The sequence below is a fragment of the Callorhinchus milii genome, unplaced genomic scaffold (assembly GCF_018977255.1).
Source record: "Callorhinchus milii isolate IMCB2004 unplaced genomic scaffold, IMCB_Cmil_1.0 Scaffold30, whole genome shotgun sequence".
NCBI lineage: Eukaryota > Metazoa > Chordata > Chondrichthyes > Chimaeriformes > Callorhinchidae > Callorhinchus > Callorhinchus milii.
The window spans coordinates 899,245-924,026 of record NW_024704771.1 but is presented as its reverse complement, the minus strand read 5'-3'; the positions used below and the strand labels follow the sequence as shown (position 1 = coordinate 924,026).

The following is a 24,782-nucleotide window of genomic DNA, read 5'->3' as shown; positions in this document are numbered from 1 at the left end:
CAAGGTCACAAATGACATTCTCTCTATCTGACCGGGGCTCCCTCTGCCTCCTCATCCTCCCTGATCTCTCCGCCACAGTCGACACAGTTGGCCATGGCATCCTCCTCCACCACCGTCCTCCCTCATCTATCTTAGTTACCTATATGCTCCTCTACTGTCATCCATTGACATGGGGTAAACTTCCACATGTATGCGATGACACACAAATCTACTTTTCCTCCTCCATTAACCGCTATATCAAATGCAAGGATGGTTATTATTATTATTATGACTCCAGGTCCCCAATGTTCTATCAGGTTGTCTCGCACACATCAAGGCCTGGATGAGTGTAAACTTCCTGCAGCTGAATATGAACAAGATGGAAGCCATACTCCTTGTCTGTCAATGTCTTCAATACTGTGGATCGAAATTCCTCAACCTCTCTGGTCTCTCCTTCAGTCTCAGTGCACAATTCAGGCATCCAGTTCAACCTCCAACTGCCCTTCCTCCCCCACATCCAATCCCTGACCAGAACCACCTTCTTCTACCTCCACCAAATTGCCTGCCTCCGACGGTATCTTATCACAAATGCAGCCGAAAACCTTGTGCATGTGTTTGTCACCTCCTCTTGGAATACTCCAACACACTCCTCACCGGCCTCCCCAGGTCCACCATTCAAAAGATCTCCAGCTCATTCAGAACTCTGCCACAGAAAACTGACCTGGACCAAACTCCATACCAACATGTCACCGGTTCTGTCCAGGCTCCACTGACTCGCCATCACTGAATGGATCAACTTCAAGATATTCACACTCATGTTGAAAACTTCCCCGACCCACTCACCCCCCAATCCACTCCACATCCGCTTGACTGGCACCGGTCTCCCACTCGTCCCTCGCACCCTCTGCCCCACCATCAGTGGTGGTGCTATTAGCCACTACACCCTGAAACTCTGGAGCACTGTCCCTCAATCCCTCCATCGTGCCCATTCCCCTTTTTCAAGTCCGCTGGAAAATCTTCTTCTTTGACTGTGCTTACGGCAGCTCCCATCCCCAACCACCGATCAGCTCGGAGTCAGGCTGCACCCGTTAAGCGCTGTGAAACACTACCCTGCGTGAAGGACGCTATATAAGTGCAAGTTGTTGCTGTTATAAAGTATAATAATCAAATATAAAATATAATATAAAGTATAATAATACTGAAATCTACATTCCATAGTGGATCCTTTGGTTGCAAGTGTAGCTGCGACAGGTACAGCCGGTAATTAATAAAAATGGAAAACATAATTAATAACTCTGTGATCTTACAACATGTTCTTTGCATTTACACCCACAACAGAACAAACTGCCTTCTCTGTTGGAATAGTGATGTGAGATCTTTAACTGTGACAGTGAGGCCCCCCCTGGCCCTGCACTGGGGGTCTACATGAGATGGTTTGGGGAAGAAACATGTTATGTGTAACTGCTGTAATGTGCCCCTCCCCTCCCCCTCCTCACAGCCGCTCCTTATTCACCCCAACATGGTGCAGGTCAGAGAGGAGCTCCCATTCCCTTCCCTCCTCACTTGCCTCCAATTCTCAGCGTTTAAACCACAAACTGGGAATAAACTGACTGCAGAGCTCCCACTTTACTACTGACACAAACCTGACAATAGAGAACATTTATTTCATATTTAAACTCCACATCACCACATGTGAAAGTGAAACCAGTGATTCCTGTAACTGGAATACAGAATAAAGTAATTTTTTTCAATCAGAATCTAATGTCATTTCAGGCAACAATTTCTGACACTTACCTGTTGGTGTTTTGCCTCAAAGAGAGGAATCTTCACAGGTAAAACTGTATGAAAGTGTGACCGGGATTGGATTTTTCTGACTGTCAAATTGTCTCGTGGGAGTCAAAAAATGTACAGCAACTAACAACAACAACAACAACAAGATTCCATTTATAGAGCGCCTTTCACGTCAGGAGGACGTCCCAAGGCGCTGCACAGTTGGGTCATGACCCGAGCAGGGGGGAAATGGTCAGGGTGAGGGGAGGGAAGGGAGGGAGAGAGGAGGGGGGAAATGGTCAGGGTGAGGGGAGGGAAGGGAGGGAGCGAGGAGGAGGAAGAGAGTCGAGAGGGGAGCTGAAGGCACGGTCAAAGAGAAAGGTTTTGAGACCGGCCTTGAAGGAGGAAAGGGAGGAAGCGGCGAAGGCACTGGGGGATGGAGTTCCAGAGCCTCGGGGCTGAGAGGCTGAAGGCCCGACCACCGATAGTAGGGCGGTTGGGGCGGGGGACGTGGAGCAGACCGGAGCCAGAGGAACGGAGGTTACGGGCAGGTAGGTAGGGGATAGTAGGTTGGAGAGGTAGGAGGGAGCAAGGCCGTGAATGGCCTTGTAGGTGAGGATGAGGATCTTGAAATCAATCCTCTGGGGGATGGGGAGCCAGTGGAGGCGAGCGAGGGTAGGAGTGATGTGGTCCCGAAGCCTGGTGCGGGACAGTACACGAGCTGCAGAGTTCTGAATGACCTGCAGCTTGTGGAGGGAGGTGCCGGGAAGGCCGGCGAGGAGAGAGTTCCCATAGTCCAGCCTTGAGGTGACAAAGGCGTGAACCAGGGTTTCAGCAGCGTGAGGGGTGAGGTAGTGCCGTAATCTGGCGATATTCCGGAGGTGATGGAAGGCGGTGCCAGTTGTGGTGCGGATGTGAGGGAGAAAGGACAGCTCAGGGTCGAACAAAACGCCGAGGTTCCTGACTGGCTTTGAGAGGTGGAGAGTGCAGCCTTGGATGCTGATGGTGTCAGCGCCTGAGGTGCGGAGGCGCTGACGTGAGCCAATCAGGAGGGCCTCGGTTTTTCGCACGTTGAGCTGAAGAAAGTTGTCTCTCGTCCAGGACTCGATGTCGGACAGGCAGGCTGTCAGGACATCGGTGGTCGTGGAGTTGAGAGTAGAGGAGGAAAGGTAGAGTTGGGTGTCATCCGCATACATGTGGAAGTTAACCCCATGTTTGCGGATGATGTCACCAAGGGGGAGCATATAGAGGGTGAAGAGGAGGGGACCGAGGACAGAGCCCTGAGGGACACCACATGAGACAGTACGGGGGGTGGAGGAGAAGCCATTCGTTGAGACGAAGTGAAGACGGTGGGAAAGGTAAGAGCTAAACCATTCAAGGACAGTGCCTTGAAGGTTGAGGTGGGAGGACAAGCGGTGGAGTAGGATAGCGTGGTCGACCGTATCGAATGCTGCCGATAGGTCGAGGAGGACGAGGAGACAGAGGGAGCCCTGGTCACAGATAGTCAGGATATCATTGGTGACCTTGACCAGGGCAGTTTCTGTGCTATGGGCAGCACGGAAACCTGACTGAAGGGGTTCAAAAAGAGAATGGGTGGAGAGGAAAGAGCGCAGTTGGGAGGCGACAACTCTTTCCAAGACCTTGGAGAGAAAAGGGAGGTTGGAGATGGGCAGGTAGCTTGATAGCTGCGACGCATCAAGGGAGGGTTTTTTCAGGGTGGGCGTGATGATGGCAGTTTTTAACTAAATAGGCAACTCGGTCAAACCAGTCCATGCGGTGATTATGCTCCACAGCGTCTTCACCCATTCCTCACTCCCTGAACATTTTGTTCATAAAATATCCAGTCAATCCCCTTTACATCTTAGACAAGTTTCCTTATTCCACACACCTCTGTTTACCAGCAGTTAAGTGGGAACCCAGTTGACAGTTGATTGGTGGATCGCTTTCTGTGGTCAATAATCTCTCCCAAAAAATAATTTGGTTACTCAATCCATGACTATTTGTGGGAAACTGCTGTGTGCAATTGGCTGCAGTATTTTGCCCACAGAACACACAGTCAATACACTTTACAATATATTCTGTGAAGCGATTTGTGATGTCTCAGTGATGTGATGAGGTGCTGTATTAAATGGAGGGATTATTGTTATTATTCCTCTGGAATACATCCACACGATCTGAGTTCAATGTCACTGGTTTCTCAAATTCTAAAATGGAGTTGGAAATGTGGGAAATCAATGAAAGTCCACGGAGCGAACCCTAAACCTGGAGCAGCCGGTGAGGCCGGAGAGAGAGGCAACAACTGGACCAGAAACAAACACTGCCGGTGAGAGTAACGAGGGTCAGAGGAGGAGGTGGGCATTCGGTGTCTCAGCACTGTGTTATCTGTGTGGTCTCTGCACAGTAAGTTGGAGAGTGAATTAAGACAACTCAGGGTGTGAGTTTCAGGGGGTGAGGGTTAGGGATGTGTGTATCAGAGGGTGAGGAGTGTGTGTAGACTGTGCATAAGGATTGGACATAAAATGATACATTATTTATTGTAAATTGATCGAGTATTTTGTAAGTGAATGACAATATTTTGGATATTAATATCCACACAGACGTGACCTCGGTTTATTGAAGGTTAAAGATTGTTACAGTGAGTGAGAAATGTGACAGATTATAAAAGCTGTCACTGAAAATACACAGTGTTTATACACAGTGAGACGCGGCCACTCACTGGGGAACAACACGGCACCTGTTTATAGATATAAAAGTGATTTGGGAGATTTCAGTGAGATTCTGAGCACAGCCCCGACTGTGAGACTGGGCATTGCTGGAGAGAAAGATATCAGCGATATATATCCCTGTCTCAGAGCGTGTGAGTCACACACTGGATGGCAAGTCAGATTCTCCCAACACAGGTGTGAGGGGGTGTGTGGGGGGGGGGGGGGGGGGGGGGGATGGGTGTTAGGGTGTGTGGGGGGGTTATGTGAGGCTGTGTGTGGGGTGGGGGAGGAATGTGAGGGTGAGTCTGAGGGTGATGTGAGTGTGTGTGGGGCGGGTTATGTGAGGGTGTGTGTGTGGGAGGGGTTATGTGAGGGTGTGTGTTTGGGGGGGATGTGAGGGTGTGGTGGGGTGGGGGGGGGATGTGAGGGTGTGTGTGTGTGGGGGGATGTGAGGGTGTGTGTGGGGGGGGTGTGAGGGTGTGTGTGGGGGGATGTGAGGGTGTGGTGGGGGGGATGTGAGGGTGTGTGTGGGGGGGATGTGAGGGTGTGTGTGGGGGGGATGTGAGGGTGTGTGTGGGGGGGATGTCAGTGTGTGTGTGTGTGGGGTGATGTGAGGGTACGGTGGGGTGGGGGGGGAATGTGAGGGTGTGTATAGGGTGATGGTCGGGGTGATGCCCATTTTAAAGTGCACACCCTCCCCCCCACTCCCCCCAAGAATATTTTCACCCCCAATGTATCAAGTTAATGGCTGAGGGTTTTTGCTCCTCATTATAATGGACTAATTTTCCTCCTCATTAACCGTCACCGACAGATTGTCAGAGGTTCAGAACCAAACCAGAGATTGAACAGAGGATAAAGTTTCTCAGTGAAAGTTTGGGTGAAAGTGTGGAGATGAGCCATGTTGTCAGCGTTGTAAAATGACATCTGTCCCCCCTCATAGTCCATGTAAACCCCGACCTTCCCGGGTCTCACTGTCAGGGTCAGGCGGGTGGGGGGTGATGTCAGAGCATAATAGACCCCGTCCCACAGCTCCACCCCCCAGACCCCACCCTCTGGTGACCACCTCATTGGTTGTTTCCTGTTGACAGACTCTGTGGCCAATCCCACAGCCCACATTGACTTGTTGCCCACCTGCACCTCCCAGTAATGTCTCCCCGATGTGAAGCCCTCAGATCCCAGGACAATGGGATAGTTACTAAACCTCTTCGGGGAGTGAGGGAGCGGCTGCTCTTCGTCTTCGTGTCTCACACTGGTCAGGTCCTCAGACAGGATGAGCCGGGGATGGGCTGTGTCAGGATCCAGAGTGACTGTAACTGGAGGGAGAATCAGACCATTAATGTCGGACACATTTACAATCATAAATAAGATGATCTTCAGCGTCGTCACCGGGAGAGAAGCCTTTGTGTAAAACATCGACATCTCCTGGGAACAGAATCCGCAAAAAGGCTGAGAGTCTGTGTCTCTGTGGGGGAGGAGTTTGTGTGGGGGGGAATGTGTGGGTGTGCGTCAGGGGGCTGAGGGTGTGTGTGGGGGGGCTGAGGGTGTGTGTGGGGGGGCTGAGGGTGTGTGTGGGGGGGCTGAGGGTGTGTGTGGGGGGGCTGAGGGTGTGTGTGGGGGGGGGCTGAGGGTGTGTGTGGGGGGGCTGAGGGTGTGTGTGGGGGGGCTGAGGGTGTGTGTGGGGGGCTGAGGGTGTGTGTATGGGGGTGTGTGTGGGGGGGCTGAGGGTGTGTGGGGGGGCTGATGGTATGTGGGGGGTGCTGAGGGTGTAAGAGGGCTGAGGGTGTGTGGGGAGGGCTGAGGGTGTGTGGAGAGGGCTGAGTGTGTGTGGAGAGGGCTGAGGGTGTGTGGGGGATGGCTGAGGGTGTGTGGGGGGGGCTGAGGGAGTGTGGGGGGGCTGAGGGTGTGTGGGGGGCTGAGGGTGTGTGGGGGGGCTGAGGGTGTGTGGGGGGGCTGAGGGTGTGTGGGGGGTGCTGAGGGTGTGTGGGGGGGGCTGAGGGTGTGTGGGGGGCTGAGGGTGTGTAGGGGGGAAGCAAGGGTGCTTGTGGGGTGAAGTGGGGCTGCATGTGTTGGGGGACGAGAGGGTGCATGTGGGGGGGATGTGAGGGTGCGTGTGGGGGTACGTGAGGTTAGTGTGTGGGGGAAGTAAGGGTGCATGTCGGAGCGACATGAGGATGTGTGTGGGGGTACGTGAGGGCATGTGAGTGTGCGTGTGGGCGGGTCATGAGGGTGTGTGGGGGATGTGAGTGTGCGTGTGGGAGGGAGGTGACGGTGTGCGTTGTGGGAACATGAGGGTGTGCGTGGGGAGGACGTGAGGGTGCATGTGGGCTGGAGGTGAGTGTGCGTGTGGGGGGTGGGGGGGAAGTGACGGTGTGTGGGGCTCAAGTCAGGTTGTGTATGGGGGGGACGTGAGGGTGCATGTGAGGGTGCATGTGGGGGGACGTGAGGGTTCATGTGGTGGGATGTGAGGGTACGTGTGCGGGGGACGTGAGTGTGAGTGTGCATGAACGTGAGTGTGTGTGGGGGGACATGAGGGTGTTGTGGAGGAACGTTAGGGTGCGTTTGGTGGGGATGTGAGGGTGCGCGTGCAGAGGGGACTTGAGAGGGCGTGTGCGGGGGTGACGTAAGGTTGCGTGTGGGGGTGACGTGACGGTGCGTAGGGTGGGGGGGAAGTGAGGGTTCATGTGGGTGGGACGTGAGGGTGTGTGCGGGAGACTTGAGGGTGCATGTGGGGATGACAAAAAGGTGTGTGTGGGGTGGACGTGAGGGTGCGTGTGGGGGTGACATGAGGATGCGTGTGGGGGTGATGTGAGGGTGCGTGTGGGGGGAAGGTGAGGGTGCGTGTGGGGGGAAGGTGAGGGTGCGTGTGGGGGGGAAGTGAGGGTGCGTGTGGGGGGGATGTGAGGGTGTGTGTGGGGGGATGTGAGGGCGTGTGTGGGAGTGGATGTGACGGTGTGTGTGGGGGGATGTGAGTGTGTGTGGGGGTGCACGTGAGCGTGCTTGTGGAGGGGGGGGCGTGAGGATTAGTGGGGGGGGATCGTGAGGGTGCGTGTGCACGGGACGTGAGGGTTCATGTGGAGGAACATGAGGGTGCGTGTGGGGGACACGAATGTGCGTGTGGTGGGGACGTGAGGATGCATGTGGGTGTGACGTGTGGCTATGTGTGGGGGGGCACGTGAGGGTGCGTATGGGGGAGACGTGAGGCTGTGTGTGGGGTGAATGTGAGGGTGCGTGTGGGGGGGACGTGAGGATGCATGTGGGGGTGACGTGAGGGTGCGTGTGGGGGTGAGGTGTGGTTGCTTGTGGGGGGGACGTGAGGGTGCGTGTGGGGGGGATGCGCGGCTGCGCGTGTGGGGGGACGAGAGGGTGCATTTGGGGTGAACATGAGGCTGCTTGAGGGTGTATGTGGAGGCAAAATGAGGGTGCGTGTGCAGGAGATGTGAGGGTGCTTGTGCGGGAGACATGCGGGTGCGTGTGGGGGGGACGTGAGGGTGCGTGTGGGGGGAACGCGTGGCTGCGTGTAGCGGGGCATGTGAGGGTGCATATAGGGGAGATGTGAGGCTGCGTGTGGGGTGGATGTGAGGGTGCGTGTGGAGGTGAGGTGAGGTGAGGGTGCTTGTGAGAGGGACGTGACGGTGCATGTGGGGGTGATTTGAGGGTGCGTGTGTAGGGGGACGTGTGTGTGCGTGTGCGGGGAATGTGAGGGTGCGTGTGGGGTGAACGTGAGGCTGCTTGAAGGTGCGTGTGCGGGGGACATGAGGGTGCGTGTGGGGATGACAAAAAGGTGCGTGTGGGGGAATGTGAGGGTGCGTGTGGGGGGGACGTGAGGCTGCTTGAAGGTGCGTGTGCGGGGGACATGAGGGTGCGTGTGAGTCGAACGTGAGCCTGTGTGAGGGTGCTTGTGCGGGTGTCATGAGGGTGCGTATGGGGATGACAAAAAGGTGCGTATGGGGGAATGTGAGGGTGCGTGTGGGGATGACGTGAGGTTGCGTGTGGGGGTGACATGAGGGTGCGTGTGGGGGTGACGTGAGGATGCATGTGGGGGTAACGTGAGGGTGCATGTTGGGGGGAGGCGAGGGTGCCTGTGGGGTGTACGTGAGGGTGCGTGTGGGGGGACGTGATTGAGCGTGTGCTGGGGACATGAGGGTGCGTTTGGGGTGAACGTGAGGCTGCTTGAGGGTGTGTGTGGAGGCGACATGAGGGTGTGTGTGCAGGGGATGTGAGGGTGCGTGTGAGGTGAACGTGATGCTGTGTGAGGGTGCTTGTGGGGGGGACGTGAGGCTCCGTGAGGGTCAAGACATGCTGCGTGTGGGGGTGGCGTGAGGGTTCATGTGGAGTTGACATGAGGCTGTCTGAGGGTGCGTGTGCGGGGGACATGAGGGTGCGTGTGCAGGGAATCGTGAGTGTGCATGTGGAGGAACGTGAGGGTGCGTGTGGGGGAACGTGAGTGTGCGTGTGGGGGATGTGAGGGTGCATGTGTGGGGGATATGAGGGCGCATGTGGGGGGGATGTGAGAGTGTACGGGTGGGGGGGACATGAGGGTGTGTGTGGTGGGGACGTGAGGGTGCATTTGGGGTGAACATGAGGCTGCTTGCGGGTGCGTGTGGAAGCGACATGAGGGTGCGTGTGCAGGAGATGTGAGGGTGTGTGTGAGGGTGTTTGTGCGGGAGACATGCGGGTGCGTGTGGGGGGGATGTGAGGCTGCGTGAGGGTCAAGACATGCTGCGTGTGGGGTTGACTTGAGGCTGTCTGAGGGTGCGTGTGCGGGGGACACGAGGGTGCATGTGCAGGGGACGTGAGTGTGCATGTGGGGTAACATGAGGCTGCGTGTGTGAGGGACGTGAGTGTGCTTCGTGGGGGGGACATGAGGGTGCGTGTGGGGGAATGTGAGGGCTCATGTGGGAGTGGATGTGAGGGTGTGTATGGGGATGGATGTGAGGGTGTGTGGGAGTGGATGTGAGGGTGTGTGGGGGGGATGTGAGGGTGTGTGTGTGGGGGGATGTGAGGGTGTGTGTGGAGGGATGTGAGGGTGTGTGTGGGGAGATGTGAGGGTGTGTGGGGGGTGTGTGGGGTGTGTGTGTGGGGGATGTGAGGGTATGTGTGGGGGGATGTGAGGGTGTGTGTGGGGGGATGTGAGGGTGTGTGGGGGGATGTGAGGGTGTGTGTGTGGGGGATGTGAGGGTGTGTGTGTGGGGGGATGTGAGGGTGTGTGTGGGGGATGTGAGGGTGTGTGAGGGGGGATGTGAGGGTGTGTGTGTGGGGGATGTGAGGGTGTGTGGGGGGGATGTGAGGGTGTGTGAGGGGGTATGTGAGGGTGTGTGTGGGGGGATGTGAGGGTGTGTGTGTGGGGGGATGTGAGGGTGTGTGTGTGGGGGGATGTGAGGGTGTGTGTGGGGGGATGTGAGGGTGTGTGTGGGGGGATGTGAGTGTGTGTGGGGGGATGTGAGGGTGTGTGTGTTGGGGATGTGAGGGTGTGTGGGGGGATGTGAGGGTGTGTGGGGGGGATGTGGGGGTGTGTGTGTGGGGGGGATGTGAGGGTGTGTGTGGGGGGATGTGAGGGTGTGTGTGGGGGGATGTGAGGGTGTGTGTGGGGGGATGTGAGGGTATGTGTGGGGGGATGTGAGGGTATGTGTGGGGGATGTGAGGGTATGTGTGGGGGATGTGAGGGTATGTGCGGGGGATGTGAGGGTATGTGTGGGGGATGTGAGGGTGTGTGGGGGTGTGAGGGTGTGTGAGGGGGGATGTGAGGGTGTTTGTCGGGGGGTAGATGTGATTTTGTGTGTTGGGGGGTGGGGTGAGGCTGAGTTGGGGGGAAGTGTTGGGGGTCTGAAGGTGTGTCTGTGGGGGTGATGTGAGGGTTTGTGTGGTGGGGGAATGTGAGGGGGTGTATGTGTGTGGGGGGATATGATTGGTTGTGTGGTGGGGGAATGTGAGGGTGTGTGTGGGAGTGGATGTGAGGGTGAGTGTGGGAGTGGATGTGAGGGTGTGTGTAGGGGGATGCGAGGGTGTGTGTGGAGGTGATGTGAGGCTATGTGTGGGGGGATGTGAGGCTGTGTGTGGGGGGATGTGAGGGTGTGTGTGGGGGGATGTGAGGCTGTGTGTGGGGGATGTGAGGGTGTGGGGGGGGATGTGAGGCTGTGTGTGGGGGGATGTGAGGGTGTGTGTGGGGGGGATGTGAGGCTATGTGTGGGGGGGATGTGAGGCTATGTGTGGGGGGGATGTGAGGGTGTGTGTGGGGGGATGTGAGGGTGTGTGTGGGGGGATGTGAGGGTGTGTGTGGGGGGATGTGAGGGTGTGTGTAGGGGGGATGTGAGTGTGTGTGGGAGTGGATGTCCGTGTGTGTGTGGGGGGGATGTGAGGGTGTGTGTGGGGGGGATGTGAGGGTGTGTGTGGGGGGGATGTGAGTGTGTGTGGGGCGGATGTGAGGGTGTGTGGGAGTGGATGTGCGTGTGTGTGTGGGGGGGATGTGAGGGTGTTGGGAGTGGATGTGAGGGTGTGTGTGTGGGGTGGATGTGAGGGTGTGTGTGGGGGCGATGTGAGGGTGTGTGTGGGGGGGATGTGAGGGTGTGTGGGGGATGTGAGGGGTGTGTGGGGGGATGTGAGGGTGTGTGTGGGGTGATGTGAGGGTGTGTGTGGGGGGATCTGAGGCTGTGTGTGGGGGGATGTGAGGGGTTTGTGGGGGGATGTGAGGGTGTGTGTGGGGGAGTGGATGTGAGGGTGTGTGTGGGGGGATGTGAGGGTGTGTGGGAGTGGATGTGAGGGTGTGTGTGGGGGATGTGAGGGTGTGTGTGGGGGTGCGAGTGAGCGTGCTTGTGGAGGGGGGTGGCGTGAGGATTAGTGGGGGGGGGAGAGTGAGGGTGCGTGTGCACGGGACGTGAGGGTTCATGTGGAGGAACATGAGGGTGCATGTGGGGGATGTGAGGGTACATGTGTGGGGGATATGAGGGCGCATGTGGGGGGGACGTGAGAGTGTACGGGTGGGGGGGACATGAGGGTGTGTGTGGTGGGGACGTGAGGGTGCGTGTGGGGTACGTGAGGGTGTGTGTGGGAGACGTGAGGGTGTGTGGGGGGGGAACGTGAGTGTGCGTGTGGTGTGACGTGAGGATGCATGTGGGGGTGACGTGAGGGTGCGTGTTGGGGGGAGGTGAGGGTGCCTGTGGGGGGTATGTGAGGGTGCATGTGGGGGGACGTGAGGTTGCGTGTGCGGAGGGACGTGAGGGTGCATTTGGGGTGAACATGAGGCTGCTTGAGGGTGCGTGTGGAGGCGACATGAGGGTGCGTGTGCAGGGGATGTGAGGGTGCGTGTGATGTGAACGTGTCGCTGTGTGAGGGTGCTTGTGCGGGAGACATGCGGGTGCATGTGGGAGGGATGTGAGGCTGCGTGAGGGTCAAGACATGCTGGGTGTGGGGTTGACGTGAGGGTGCGTGTGGAGTTGACATGAGGCTGTCTGAGGGTGCGTGTGCGGGGGACACGAGGGTGCATGTGTAGGGGACGTGAGTGTGCGTGTGGGGTAACATGAGGCTGCGTGTGTGAGGGACGTGAGTGTGCTTCGTGGGGGGGACATGAGGGTGCGCTTGGGGGAACATGAGGGTGCGTGTGTGAGGGACGTGAGTGTGCTTCGTGGGGGGAACATGAGGGTGCGTGTGGAGGAATGTGAGGGTGCATGTGTGGGTGTGGGGGCGATGTGAGGGTGTGTGTGGGGGGATGTGAGGGTGTGTGTGGGGGGATGTGAGGGTGTGTGTGGGGGGGATGTGAGGGTGTGTGGGAGTGGATGTGAGGGTGTGTGTGGGGGGATGTGAGGGTGTGTGTGGGGGGGATGTGAGGGTGTGTGTGGGGGGAATGTTTGGGGGGAGATGTGAGGGTGTGTGCGGGGGTATGTGAGGGTGTGTGTGGGGGGGATGTGAGGGTGTGTGTGGGGGGATGTGAGGGTGTGTGTGGGGGGGATGTGAGGGTGTGTGTGGGGGGATGTGAGGTTGTGTGTGGGGGGATGTGAGGGTGTGTGTGGGGGGATGTGAGGGTGTTTGTCGGGGGATGTGAGGGCCTGTGTGGGGGGATGTGACGGTGAGTTGGGGGGATGTGAGGGTGTGTGGGAGTGGATGTGAGGGTGTGTGGGGGGGGATGTGAGGGTGTGTGTGGGGGATGTGAGGGTGTGTGTGGGAGTGGATGTGAGGGTGTGTGTGGGGGGATGTGAGGGTGTCTCTGGGGTATGTGAGGGTGTGTGTGGGAGTGATGTGAGGGTGTGTGGGGGGGATGTGAGGGTGTGTGTGGGGGGAATGTGTGGGGGGAGATGTGAGGCTGTGTGGGGGGGATGTGAGGTTGTGTGTGGGGGGATGTGAGGGTGTGTGTGGGGGATGTGAGGTTGTGTGTGGGGGGATGTGAGGGTGTGTGTGGGGATGTGAGGGTGTGTGTGGGGGCATGTGAGGGTGTGTGTGGGAGGAATGTGTGGGGGGAGACGTGAGGGTGTGTGGGAGTGGATGTGAGGGTGTGTGTGGGGGATGTGAGGGTGTGTGTGGGGGGATGTGAGGGTGTGTGTGGGAGGATGTGAGGGTGTTTGTGGGGGGATGTGAGGGTGTTTGTTGGGGGGTAGATGTGATTTTGTGTGTTAGGTGGTGGTGTGAGGATGAGTTGGGGGGATGTGAGGGTGTGTGTTGTGGGGCTGAATGTGTGTCTGTGGCCGGGATGTGAGGGTGTGTGTGGAGGGGATGTGAGGGGGTGTGTATGGGGGGCACGTGAGCGTGTGTGTGGAGGGGGGGGCATGAGGATTAGTGTCGGGGGGAGCGTGAGGGCGTGTGTAGGCGGGGGAGCGTGAGGGTGTGTGTGCGGTGGACATGAAGGTTCATGTGGAGGAACATGAGGGTGCGTGTGGGGGATGTGAGGGCTCGTGTGGGGGGGACATGAGAGTGTACGTGTGGGGGGGACGTAAGGGTGCGTGTGGGGTGGAGGTAAGTGTGCGTATGGGAGAACGTGAGTGTGCGTGTGGAGGTACATGAGGGTGCATGTGGGGGATGTGAGGGTGCGTGTGGGGGATGTGAGGGTGCATGTGGGGGGGATGTGAGGGCGCGTGTCTTGGGGACATGAGTGTGCGTGTGTGGGGGACGTGAGGGTGCATGTGTGGGGGACGTGAGGGTGCGTGTGTGGGGTACGTGAGTCTGTGTGTGGGGGTGACGTGAGGGTTCTTGTATGGGACGTGAGTGTGTGTGGGGGTGATGGAACAGGTGTGTGTGTAGAGGAACATGAGGGTGTGTGTGGGGGGGATGTGAGGGTTCATGTGGAGCAACATGAGGGTGTGTATGGAGGAACGTGAGGGTGCGTGTGCGGGGGATGTCATGGTTGTGGAGGAATGTGAGTGTGCATTTGTGAGGCTCGTGAGTATGCGTGTGTGAGTGAGGGTGCGTGTGGTTGGGAGGTGAGGGTGCATGTGGGAGGGACATGCGGCTGCTTGTGGGGGGCACGTGAGGTTTGTGTGGGGGAGACGTGAGGCTGCGTGTGGGGGATGTGAGGGTGTGTGGTGGCGTAATGACGGTGCGTGTGGGGGAGACGTGAGGGTGGTCGTGGGGGGGACGTGCAGGTGCGTGTGGGCGGTCGTGAGGTTGTGTGTTGGGGGGAGGTGAGGGTGTGTGTGGCGGCTCATGATGGTGTGTGTGGGGGGTTGTGAGGGTGTTTGTGTGGGGGGCGTGAGGGTGTGTGTGGGCAGTATGTGAGGGTGCGTGTGGGGGGCGTGAGGGTGCGTGTGGGGAGTACGTGTGGGTGCGTGTGGGGTGGGGGGGGACGTGAGGGACAGGGAGCAACTTAGGGAAATTTCCATCAGCAGAGAATTGGTGTCGGGAAACTGTGAGCACTAAACAGTGACGGATCCCCCGGTCCGGATGGTTTGCATCACAGGGTTTGAGAAGAGGAGCGTATGAGATAGTGGAGGCCCTGTGTCTGATCTTCCAAAATTCCTTGGATTCTGGAGCAGTGCCCATGGACTGGAAGATCACAAATGTCACACCACTGTTTAAAAAAGGTGGAAAGGAAAAGATGGGGAACTATAGACCAATTAGTCTCACATCAGTGATGGGAAACATTTTAGAATCGTTGATTAAGGATGTGGTAGTGCGGTATTTAGGGCACAATATAATTAGGCCGAGTCAACACGGCTTTACAAAAGGGAAGTCATGTTTGACAAATCTCAGAGAGTTTTTTGAGGACATTTCCAGTAAAGTGGATATGGGTGAATCAGTGGATGTGGTCTATTTGGACTTCCAGAAGGCATTCGATAAGGTGCCGCATAAAAGGTTAGTCCAAAAGATAAGGGCCCATGGAATTGGGGACCATATTAACGTGGATTGGGGAATGGTTAACGGGTCGGAAACACAGATTAGGGATAAACGGGTCCTTTTCGGATTGGTGGGATGTGACCAGTGGAGTGCCACAAGGATCAGTCCCTGGGCCTCAGCTATTTACCATCTACACCAACGATCTGATGAGGACATCGAAGTTAATATATCTAAATTCACGGATGACACAAAACAAAACGAGGAGGAAGTGTCAACACAGAGGACGACATTAAAAACAATGCAGTGAGACATAGAGAGGTGAGGTGACTGGGCAGGTAGGTGCCGATGAAGTACAATGTAGGGAAGTGCCAAGTCATCCGCCTCGGTAGCAAAAACAGTAGAGTGGGTTATCTTTTAGAAGGGGAGAGATTGGAATGTGTCAGTGTCCGGAGGGACTCGGGTGTCCTTGTACACCAGTCACAGAAAGTTAGTCTGCAGGTGCAGCAGCAATTAGGAAGGGGAACGGTATGTTAGCATTCATTATGAAAGGATTAGAGTATAAGAGTAGGGAAGTGTTGCTGCCACTGTATAGGGCTCTGGTGAGACCACACCTGGAATACTGGGGGCAGTTTTGGTCTTCTCATTTAAGGAAGGATGTACTTGCCTCGGAGGGCTGCAGCGTAGATTTACTGGGTTAGTACCAGGGATGAAGGGGATGAGTTACGAGGATAGGCTGAACAATTTGGGCCTATATTCTCTAGAATATAGAAGAATTAGAGGGGATCTTATAGAAACCTATAAGATCATCAAAGGGCAGATAGAGTAGATAGTGGGAGATTGTGTCCCCGGTTGGAGAAACTAAAACCAGGGTCACAACCTTAAAATCAGAGGCAGCCCTTTCGCACTGAGTTGAGGAAGAACTTCTTCACTCAAAGGGCAGTGAATGTATGGAACTCACTACCCCAAAGGGCTGTTGACGCTCCGTCCTTGAACATATTCAAGACTGAGATGGATAGATTTCTTATTGTCAAAGGTATTAAGGGATATGGGGATAAGGCAGCGTCAGGTTATTAGCTGGAGTTAGATTAGAAGATCAGCCATGATTGAATGGCGGGGCAGGCTCGAAGGGCCGAATGGCCTCCTCCTGCTCCCACATGTTGTGTTATGTTTGGGGGGGATTTGACAGTGTGTGTCGGGTGGATATGAGGGTGTGTGTGGGTGGGATGTGAGGATGTGTGTGGGGGTAATGTGAGGGTACTGTATGTGGGGGGGATGTGAGGGTGAGTGTGTTTGAGGGGATGTGAGGGTGTGTGTGGGTGGATATGAGGGTGTGTGCGTGTCGGGCAGATGTGACAGTGTTTATGTGTGGGGTGGGGGATGACAGGCTGTGTGTGGGGGCGAATTTTAGGGTGTGGTGTGGGGGGAGTGTGAGGGGTGTATGGGTTAATATGAGGTTGGTTGGGGTCAATGTGAGGATGTGTGTGGGGGGTAATTTGAGAAAGTCTATGGGAGGATGTGAGGCTATGTGTTTGAGGGTGTTTGTGGGGGGATGTGAGTGTGTGTATGGAGGGGTGTGAAGGGGGTGTGGGTGGGATGTGAGAGTGTGTGTGTGTGTGGGGGGCTTTTCAGGGTGTGTGTGGGAGGTGGATTGTGAGGGAATGCGCGTGTGATGGATATGAGGTTGTGTGTGGGGGATGTGAGGGTTTGTGTGGGGAACGTGAGAGTGTGGGGATATGAGGTTGTGTGTGGAGGATTTGAGGATGTGTGGGGGTGGGGTGGGGGGCATGTGAGGGGTGTGTGTGGGGGGGATGTGAGGGTGTGTGTGTAATGGAATGCGAGGGTGTGTGGGGGTGAGGTTGTGTTTGGGGGGAGATGAGTGTGTTTGTGTGAGGGAATGTCAGGGTGTGCATGGGGCTGCTGACAAGGTGTGTGTATGAAGGGATGTGAGGGGTGTGTGGGGGGATGCGAGGGGCTGTGTGGGGGGATGTGAGGGTGTGCGTGTGGGGGATGTGTGGGTATGTTTGTTGGGGGATATGTGGTTATGTGTGTGGGGTGTGTGTGTTGGGTGGGGGGGCAGTGGATGTGGGGTGAGGGTATGTATATGTGTGGGATGGTTTCTTGGTCACTCAGAATCTTACCTGCATATGTGTTCTTCCTTTTCAACCCTGGAATCAAGAAGAAAGAAGTGATCAGACCTTCGTCAGCTCCTAACTCAGTCACACTCCCTCCCTCCTTCTCTCACTCCCTCACTCTCCTCCTCACTCCCTCCCTCCCGCCCTCATTGACTCACTCCCTGTGTTATAGAGACACTCACTCATTCTCTCTCTCCCTCAATGTGTGTGTGTTCATAAGCCAATGTTGTCTGAGGAAGGAAAAGGGAAAGTTGAAGCTGTGAAACAGACCAATGTTTGGAGTTAAACACTCTGTAATAATTCATGGAATAGAATCATTGAAATTTACAGCCCAGAAGGAGGCCATTCACCATCGAGTCTATATGGGCTCTCAGAGCAAAGTGTTAACAACAGCTGCCCCGCCCTATCATTAACCCCTTCAAGTCTCTATCCCTCATACACCTGTCTACTTCCCTGTCTACTGCCCTCCGCTCCACCATTGGAAATCGTGTATTCAGTCACTACGCCCCGAAACTCTGGAACACTCTCCCTCAAACCCTCTGCCTTGCCCCCTCTCTCCTCTTTATCAAATCCCACCTGAAAACCTTCCTTTTCGACTGTGCTTATAGTCGGCTCCCCCATCCCCCCCCCCCCCCCCCCCCACCCTCGGCCCGGCTCAGAATCAGGCTCTGTCTCTGTTCAGTGATCTGAGACGCTATCCTGCGTGGAGGGCACTATATAAGTGCAAGTTGTTGTTATTCTATAATAATAATCCTTGAAATAGATTTGGCTCCTCATAAGCATTTTGCACGATTTACTGGAGAGTGTAGTGACTGTGTATTTTGTTGGCAAACTATAACATAAATGATCTGGACTTGGGTATAACAAGCACCATTTCCAAGTTTGCGACGACACAAAGTTAGATAGGGTGGTACACAGTGAGAAGGATAGAGCCAACTGCGGAATGAGGGAACCCTTGATTATGAGGAAAGGCTGGAGAGGCCGGGATTAATCTCATTGGATCTGGAAGGCATCGCCTGAGAGGGCGGTCGAGGCTGATTTGATAACAACTTTTAAAAACGCAGTGGATGGTATTTGAGGAGGACGGGTTTGCGGGTTATGGGGAAAGGGCTGGGGAGTGGGACTGACATTACATTGCTCTTTTCAAAGAGCCGACACAGACTCTATGGGCCGAATGGCCTCCTTTTGTGCTGTTCAATTCTATGATTCTATGAACTATGTCTGCTTTGTGTGAAGCTTGTGAATGAGGTTAATCACAACGTGAAATTGTTATTTTATTTTGATGACTTACCCACTCTCTTCTCAAGATCTGGAGGATACAAAACAAAACTGTTAGAAACCGCTCCTGAATCCAGTATTGTTTAATGCTCAGTCTATATGTTTACAACATTAACAGTTAGAAACTACACAAAGTGCAGCTCAACACAATTACAGGAGGTTTGAATTACAATAACATTTACATTTACACAGCACCTTCCACAGCTGACTGGGCTCTGAGCTGGGATCTGAGCTGGGATATCCCAAAGCCCTCACAATGCTGACTGGGGTCTGAGCTGGGGTCTGAGCTGGGGTCTGAGCTGGGGGCTGACCTGGGGTCTGAGCTGGGGTCTGAGCTGGGGTTGGGGTGGGGGGGAGAGGGTAAAATTAAATAAAAATGCAGAATGAGGAAGGTCATGGGACAGGCCTTGAAAGAGGTGATGGAGAGGGAGGGGGTGAAGTCGGAAGGATTCTTGGCTTGAGTTGCAGAGAGTGGGGGCAGAGAGGCTGAAAGCCTGAGCTGCTGATGGTGGGGAGGGAGGATCAGGCGGTGACATGAAACAGGCCGCGGGGGTCACTGAGTGAAGGGAGGGACCAATTGTTTTATAGAACTTGCACATTCTTACACAAACAGTGTTGTGATGGGAGATGTTACTGATGGGAACGTACCTTTGATCTCTCGGCGCTGTTTTACACTGAAGCCGACAAGAACACTCAGCACCAATATGGCAAGTCCTAAGAGCAGTGCGGAAACCACCAAACCCACTGGCACTTTGGGAAAGAACTCGTCTGTCAAGAAATGTAAATAGACATTTAAACATCTATTCTGATGTCAAACACAAATACCTTTATTTGTCCCCATGTGACTGTGTTACACACAGTAGCTCAGTAGCTGTCACAGGCTTCACTCCAAGTGAAGTCCTGGTAGTGTAGTGCGAGAAGATTCGGGTTAGATTCCGGGGCAGAACGAAACATTAGACAAGTTTAATGTTTAAACTCCACATGCCTCTGCTTACCCAGCAGTAAGTAGGAACCCGCTTGTTCATTGATTGGTAGATCGCTTTCCAGAGCTAATAATCCCATCAAATAATACAATAGAATAATAATAATTTGATCACTCAATCCGTGACTGTTTGTGGGACACTGCTGTCTGCAATTGGCTGCCGCGTCTCACCCACAAAATATACATTCATTTCACTTTACAGTATATTCTGTGAAGGGCTTTGAGACATCTCAAATACATGATAACATACAGTATCAAATACAAGGATTATTATTTTCATATACTTTTCCCAGGAGATAAATGGAGTCTTGGAGCTGAAGTGGCACCAAAGTGATGTGGTTGGTAAGGGAATGTCAGAATAAAATCCATTCTTTGTGGCTGTCTCGTTAGTCCGGTCCCTGAGAGCCAGACTCCAAGGGTGAATGTGTGGATAAGGAAAAGGAGAGGAACACCATCTGTGAATACACTGGGCAGGAGGAGAAGCCATTGAATAAGATAACATGGAGATGCTGGGACAGACAGGAGTGAAACCAATAATGTGCAGAATCTGTGAGGTGATTCACGGAGGAGAAGTGGTCAACAGTGTGAAAGGTGAGCGAGAGATAGAGAAGGACAAGTAGACACAGGGTCTCCTGGTCAAAGACAGAGAGAACATCACCTGTGCCTTTGGCCAGGGCTGTAATGATGCTGTGAGCAGCAGGAAGCAGTTTGGAAAGACTTATACAGGGAATAGTGGGAAAGGAAGGAATTGAACTTCAAGGCGACAACTCATTCCAGCACCTTGGAGAGGAAGGGCAGGTTGGAAATGGGGCAGCAGCCCTGTTTGTAAAGAGTTTAGTGAAAGTTTATTGAGAAGAAGTAACGGCAGCATTTTTGAATGAGAATTACCATGCCAGAGGAAAGGAAATCATTCCTAATATCTATCTATTTCAGTTTACAAATGTGATTTCTGGATGAATCTCAAACCTTTATTGTCAAGTAAAACAAATTACATTTGTGCTATACAAATGTAATCTTGTTGTTGTAATGAATAGGTTCATTGCCTTCAAAGCCCTCCATGGCCCGGCTTCTCCCTATCTCTGTGGCCTACTAACTCCATACTTCTGCCCCAATTCTGTGAAACTCCATCCACATGTTGACCCCAATCCCCAGGTGGGTCCAAATCCCTGATTGTCCACCACCTTTGCATAGTGCCTCTCACACTGGATGTCCTCCTGACATGAAAGGCACTTCACAAATGTCATTTGTTGCTGTTGTTGAAGATGGTGAGTTTGGTATTTTGAAAGGATGAAATCAGGTGGACCGTATCATCCAGACTGATCGTTTTCACTTCATGTGCTGTACAAATCTGCATCATATCTATCAGTCTATTGTTAATATTTCAGTGTACTTACTGACCTGAGATTTGGAGTTTGCCTTCTTGTTCATTTTCTGAATTGTGAATCAGACACCTGATCTTATTGGTTGAATGGATGATTTCTATTTGGCCTTTAACACTGAAGAGACCTTTAGAATCCTCTCTGACCGTCCAGTTACTGAGTGTTGTTAAGTTGTTTCCCTGATCATCAAACCACAGAACCTCTGGTGCTGGGAACCATCCACTGGATTCACACCGCAGCCTCACACCATCACTGTGCTGCCCATCAACGTGAATCCAAGGCTGACTGCCAAGAACTGGAAGACAGGAGACGTGAATCAGACAATATTAATACCCGGGACATTACAGAGCAGTAACTTTACTGAAGGCCACAACATTCTGAATACATTTACACCAATGATAACTTGTTCTTGTTTTTATAAAGTATTGCATTTTGAAGATAACATTAACAAATAATGAATGTTTGTACACACAGATTACATGAAATAAAATGAATTATAAACATTACTGACCTATAACTTTCAACTCTATCACTGCCTCTTCATACCATCCGGCATAGTCAACAAAACACGTGTACGCTCCATTATCTGACACCCGCACATCTCCCAGTCTGAGAGACACATCGCCGTTGATAAATTCCTCTACAAACAGTTGTGTTCTGTGTCTGTAGGCTTCATCCTGTGTTTCCAGTTGCTGTCGCCCCTCCTTGTATAAGTGCACAGGGGAGTCGTATCTTGTCCTGAACCATCTCACCTCCACACCCTCTCGTGGCAGGTCTATGGAACACTTACAGTCCAGGACAACATCTGAACCAGCAATGGCTGGGACAGGGAGGGCCGGGCCAGTGACTGTGAATTTCTCTGCTTAATAATAAACAATGGATACAGATAGGATTTTCAGTCACTGCCTCAGACAAACTCTGTCAATAGACTGTTGCTGAGATAACAATAATAATCCTTACATTTGATATAGCACCTTATAAATAATTATTTGTGAAGGACAGGTTTGCGCGGCTATGAGGAAAGAGCAAGGGATTGGGATTGATTTGGATGGCACTTTTAAAAGAGTTGGCCTACTGGGCTGAATGGCCTCCTTTTGTGCTGTATAATTCTATGATTTTCTGATTATTCTATGATTATCACGTCGCCGAGAAGTCTCAAAATCTTCATAGGATAGACTGTGAAGTGCTGCGACTGTGTATTTTGTGGAGGGAAGGCGGCAACCAGTCTGTGCACATCATTTACCTTTATCTTCAGCAATTTACACCAACAGAAATCAAACAGATTCAATGTGTTTCCTTACCAGTCAGTGAGAGGGGAAGCACAAGCCACAGGACCTGAATACAGTGTTTGCAGCTCATCTTCGAGGACCTTCACAATGAGATCAGAACTGGTTACAACACAGCAAATCAGATCATTACACACAGAGATTTGTGATCAAATATAATCAATAAAATATAAAACATAATTACAACATGTTCTTTGCATTTACACCCACAGCAGAACAAATTGTCTTCTCTGTTGGAATAGTGATGTGGGATCTTTAACTGTGACAGTGAGGCCCCCCCTGGCCCCACACTGGGGGTCTACATGAGATGGTTTCGGGAAGAAACATGTTATGTGTAACTGCTGTAATGTGCCCCTCCCCTCCCCCTCCTCACAGCCGCTCCTTATTCACCCCAACATGGTGCAAGTCAGAGAGGAGCTCCCATTCCCTTCCCCCTCACTTGCCTCCAATTCTCAGCGTTTAAACCACAAACTGGGAATAAACTGACTGCAGAGCTCTCGCTTTACTATTGACACAAACCTGACAATAGAGCACATTTATTTCACACTATCTGTACCCGTTGTTGCTTGACTTGCAACCAAAGGATCCAATATGGAATGTAAATTTTAGTGATACACTGACAGACCATTTAATATGCCATAAGCACCTTAAGCAAAGCTGCCATACATGTGTGGTGAGTTTGTTTAGGTCATAGCTCATCAATGATAGGAGTTCGCCCCCCAAAAAAATATGCCCATGACACTTCTCCTTGCAAGACCTTTCCATTCATGTATAGATCGAACCTTTATGGCAATGCATTATTTGCAGACAGACCCACATTTTGTCTTTTTTAATGTAGATAGATGCATTTCTCTTGAAGGGTGTGTGATTTCCTTTGTCACTGCTTTGTTGCAGAATACCATGCATACTTCATATTTTGGGGCTTAATGAACGCATTTTTTAATATAGCTCATCAATAGAAGATCCTCCCAAAATATGCCCATGACACTCCCCTTTGCAAGACCTTTCTGATGAGTTATAAATCATGTCTCTATTTCAATTGGTTATTGCGTTCTTGGTGAATACACAGACAGACTGACAGACATTTTGTCTTTATTAGTACAGATTTAAGCTCCACATCACCGCACTTAAAAGTGAAACCAGTGAACTGTATAACTAGAATAACAGTAAAGTTAAGGCATTATTTTAATGGTAAATAATATATCATTGCAGGAAACAATTTTTGACACTTACCTGATTAGGTTTGGCATTGAAAGACAAGAATCTTCACTCTTAAAAGTAAGTGTGTCTGGGATGGCGATATCCAGAGGCTAATCTGCTTTCGGTTTCTGTGGGAATCACACTATAGCCACACAAACAGGGAAAGGGCAGTTCAAATATTCCCTACAATATCGAGTGGGGAAAAGTCCTGTGATTTTCACTGTTAATGTTGACTGTTGCTCATCACTTGCTGTCAGTAACTAACATTCCTGCTCTGAGACCCTGGTTACACCCTCACGTTTCTCTGGAATAATCTTCAATCCACAGAAAACGTCCCACGTGATTGATTTCCAGGTTAATGTGTAACAGATCTGTATGGTTGGAGGTGTTTGCTGAGGTTGGGAGGGCAACACCGAGGAGAGCTTTCAAGGTGAAACAAGGATCTGGAACTCAATCAGCTGGAGATGGGGATGGGGATCTGATCTGAGAAAGAGAGATAGATTGGCGGAGCCTGGAGTGGGGGAGGACACAGGTGCAGGTATTAGCAACACCGTGACCATCTCTATATGATCAAGGTTGAATCGAAAACCTAGATCTGTTAAAACAGCATTTGATGTGTCGCAGAAACAGATTTTTAAAAACAGAATATAATTTATTGTGAACGCAACATAACAAGTTCACAATTCCTGTTTCAACGCCCTTTATTTACAGGCACAGTTACACGGTCCCCCGGCTCTGCCAGCCTGTATCTACAGGATGATGAGCTGACACTTATATTGGGGTGTGAGCCTCTGCTGTTCCCCCAGATTCCACACATCTACAAACATATATACACAACAACTTGACATTGCGACCTTCATGCGGTGTAGCAACCCAGAGCGCTGCACAGTGGTGGAGTGTGGCAATAAGCCACGGGGAGAGGGAGAGGGGAGGTGACCATCAGCACGATCAAAAAGAAAGCTCTTCAGGCGGGATTTCAAGGTGGGAAGGGAGGGGGCAGGGGGAGGGATTGAGGGAGAGCTCCAGAGTCTCAAGGCATAGTGGCTAAAGGCATGTCCACAAATGGTGGAATGGAGGGAAAGACGGGCTGGAGACATTCGAGCAGAGGCAGTGGGTGGTAGAATGGGGGGTAAGCAGGTCAGATAGGTAGGGAGGTGCGAGGGAATGAAGTGATTTGAAAACAAATGAGAGGTTCTTGAAATCAATCCATTCGGTGACTGGGAGCCAGCGTAGCCTGGCAAGGACTGGTGTGATGGGGGCACGGAGTTTCGTGTGAGTGACTATCTGGGCATCAGAGTTTTGAATCAGTTGTATTTGTGTATGGGGGAGCTGGGGAGACCAGCGAGGAGGGCAGTGGAATAGTCCAGCCGGGAATTGCTGAAGGTGTGGACAAGGGTTTCAGCTGCATCGGTTGTGAGGTACAGACAGAGGTGGGCAATATAGCAAAGGTAGAAAAAAGTGATCCTGATCAGGGAATGGATGTGTGGTAGAAAGGAAATTCAGACACGATGCCGGCTGGGGTCAGACACCACCTCACCTTTGTACTGGGTGCGGGTGGTAATATAATAATAACCTTTGTATTTCATAAAGCAAAGAGCAACGGGAAAGCTTGGCAAGGATTGTCTGGTTTAAGCTGATTCAATAGCAACGTTTAAGAGAAAAATAGATAATTATTTGGGGAGAACAAGTTTGCAGAGCTATGGGGAGAGAGTGGGGGAGTGGGATTGATTTGGATAGCACTTTTCAAAGAGCCCACACAGACATGATGGGCCAAATGGCCTCCTTCTGTGCTGTATAATGTGATTATATGCTTC

At 52.7% G+C, this 24,782-nt stretch overlaps 2 protein-coding genes and 1 long non-coding RNA gene across 3 annotated transcripts; all 3 read right to left on the bottom strand.

Moving 5' to 3' along the window:
• Positions 1 to 5,072: 5,072 nt before the first annotated feature.
• Positions 5,073 to 5,897, bottom strand: LOC121851194 (zinc-binding protein A33-like). The gene has a single exon (XM_042344855.1). It carries the CDS (start codon positions 5,871 to 5,873, stop codon positions 5,256 to 5,258), a length of 618 nt encoding a protein of 205 aa, XP_042200789.1. The 5' UTR covers positions 5,874 to 5,897; the 3' UTR covers positions 5,073 to 5,255.
• Positions 5,898 to 16,813: 10,916 nt separating this feature from the next.
• LOC121851202 lies at positions 16,814 to 18,886 on the bottom strand. The gene is made up of 3 exons (XR_006085851.1): positions 18,770 to 18,886; positions 18,135 to 18,152; positions 16,814 to 16,876 (listed from the first exon to the last, which is right to left on the bottom strand). It is a non-coding gene; the product is annotated as an uncharacterized LOC121851202 (long non-coding RNA).
• Positions 18,887 to 19,489: 603 nt separating this feature from the next.
• LOC103173092 (butyrophilin subfamily 1 member A1-like) lies at positions 19,490 to 23,311 on the bottom strand. The gene is made up of 5 exons (XM_042344754.1): positions 23,002 to 23,311; positions 21,784 to 21,851; positions 20,994 to 21,344; positions 20,502 to 20,777; positions 19,490 to 19,569 (listed from the first exon to the last, which is right to left on the bottom strand). Exons 1-5 carry the CDS (start codon positions 23,016 to 23,018, stop codon positions 19,490 to 19,492), a joined length of 792 nt encoding a protein of 263 aa, XP_042200688.1. The 5' UTR covers positions 23,019 to 23,311.
• Between the last annotated feature and the right edge of the window lie 1,471 nt (positions 23,312 to 24,782).

Bases quoted from the DNA above. Each gene is read 5' to 3' on its own strand.
- LOC121851194 (XM_042344855.1), bottom strand. From the start codon at position 5,873: ATGTCGATGTTTTACACAAAGGCTTCTCTCCCGGTGACGACGCTGAAG.
- LOC103173092 (XM_042344754.1), bottom strand. The intron at 21,345-21,783 runs GTAAGGAAACAC...TTTATTATTAAG, and splicing joins GCTTCCCCTCTCACTGACTG to CAGAGAAATTCACAGTCACT. The intron at 20,778-20,993 runs GTCAGTAATGTT...CCTGTCTTCCAG, and splicing joins GATAGAGTTGAAAGTTATAG to TTCTTGGCAGTCAGCCTTGG.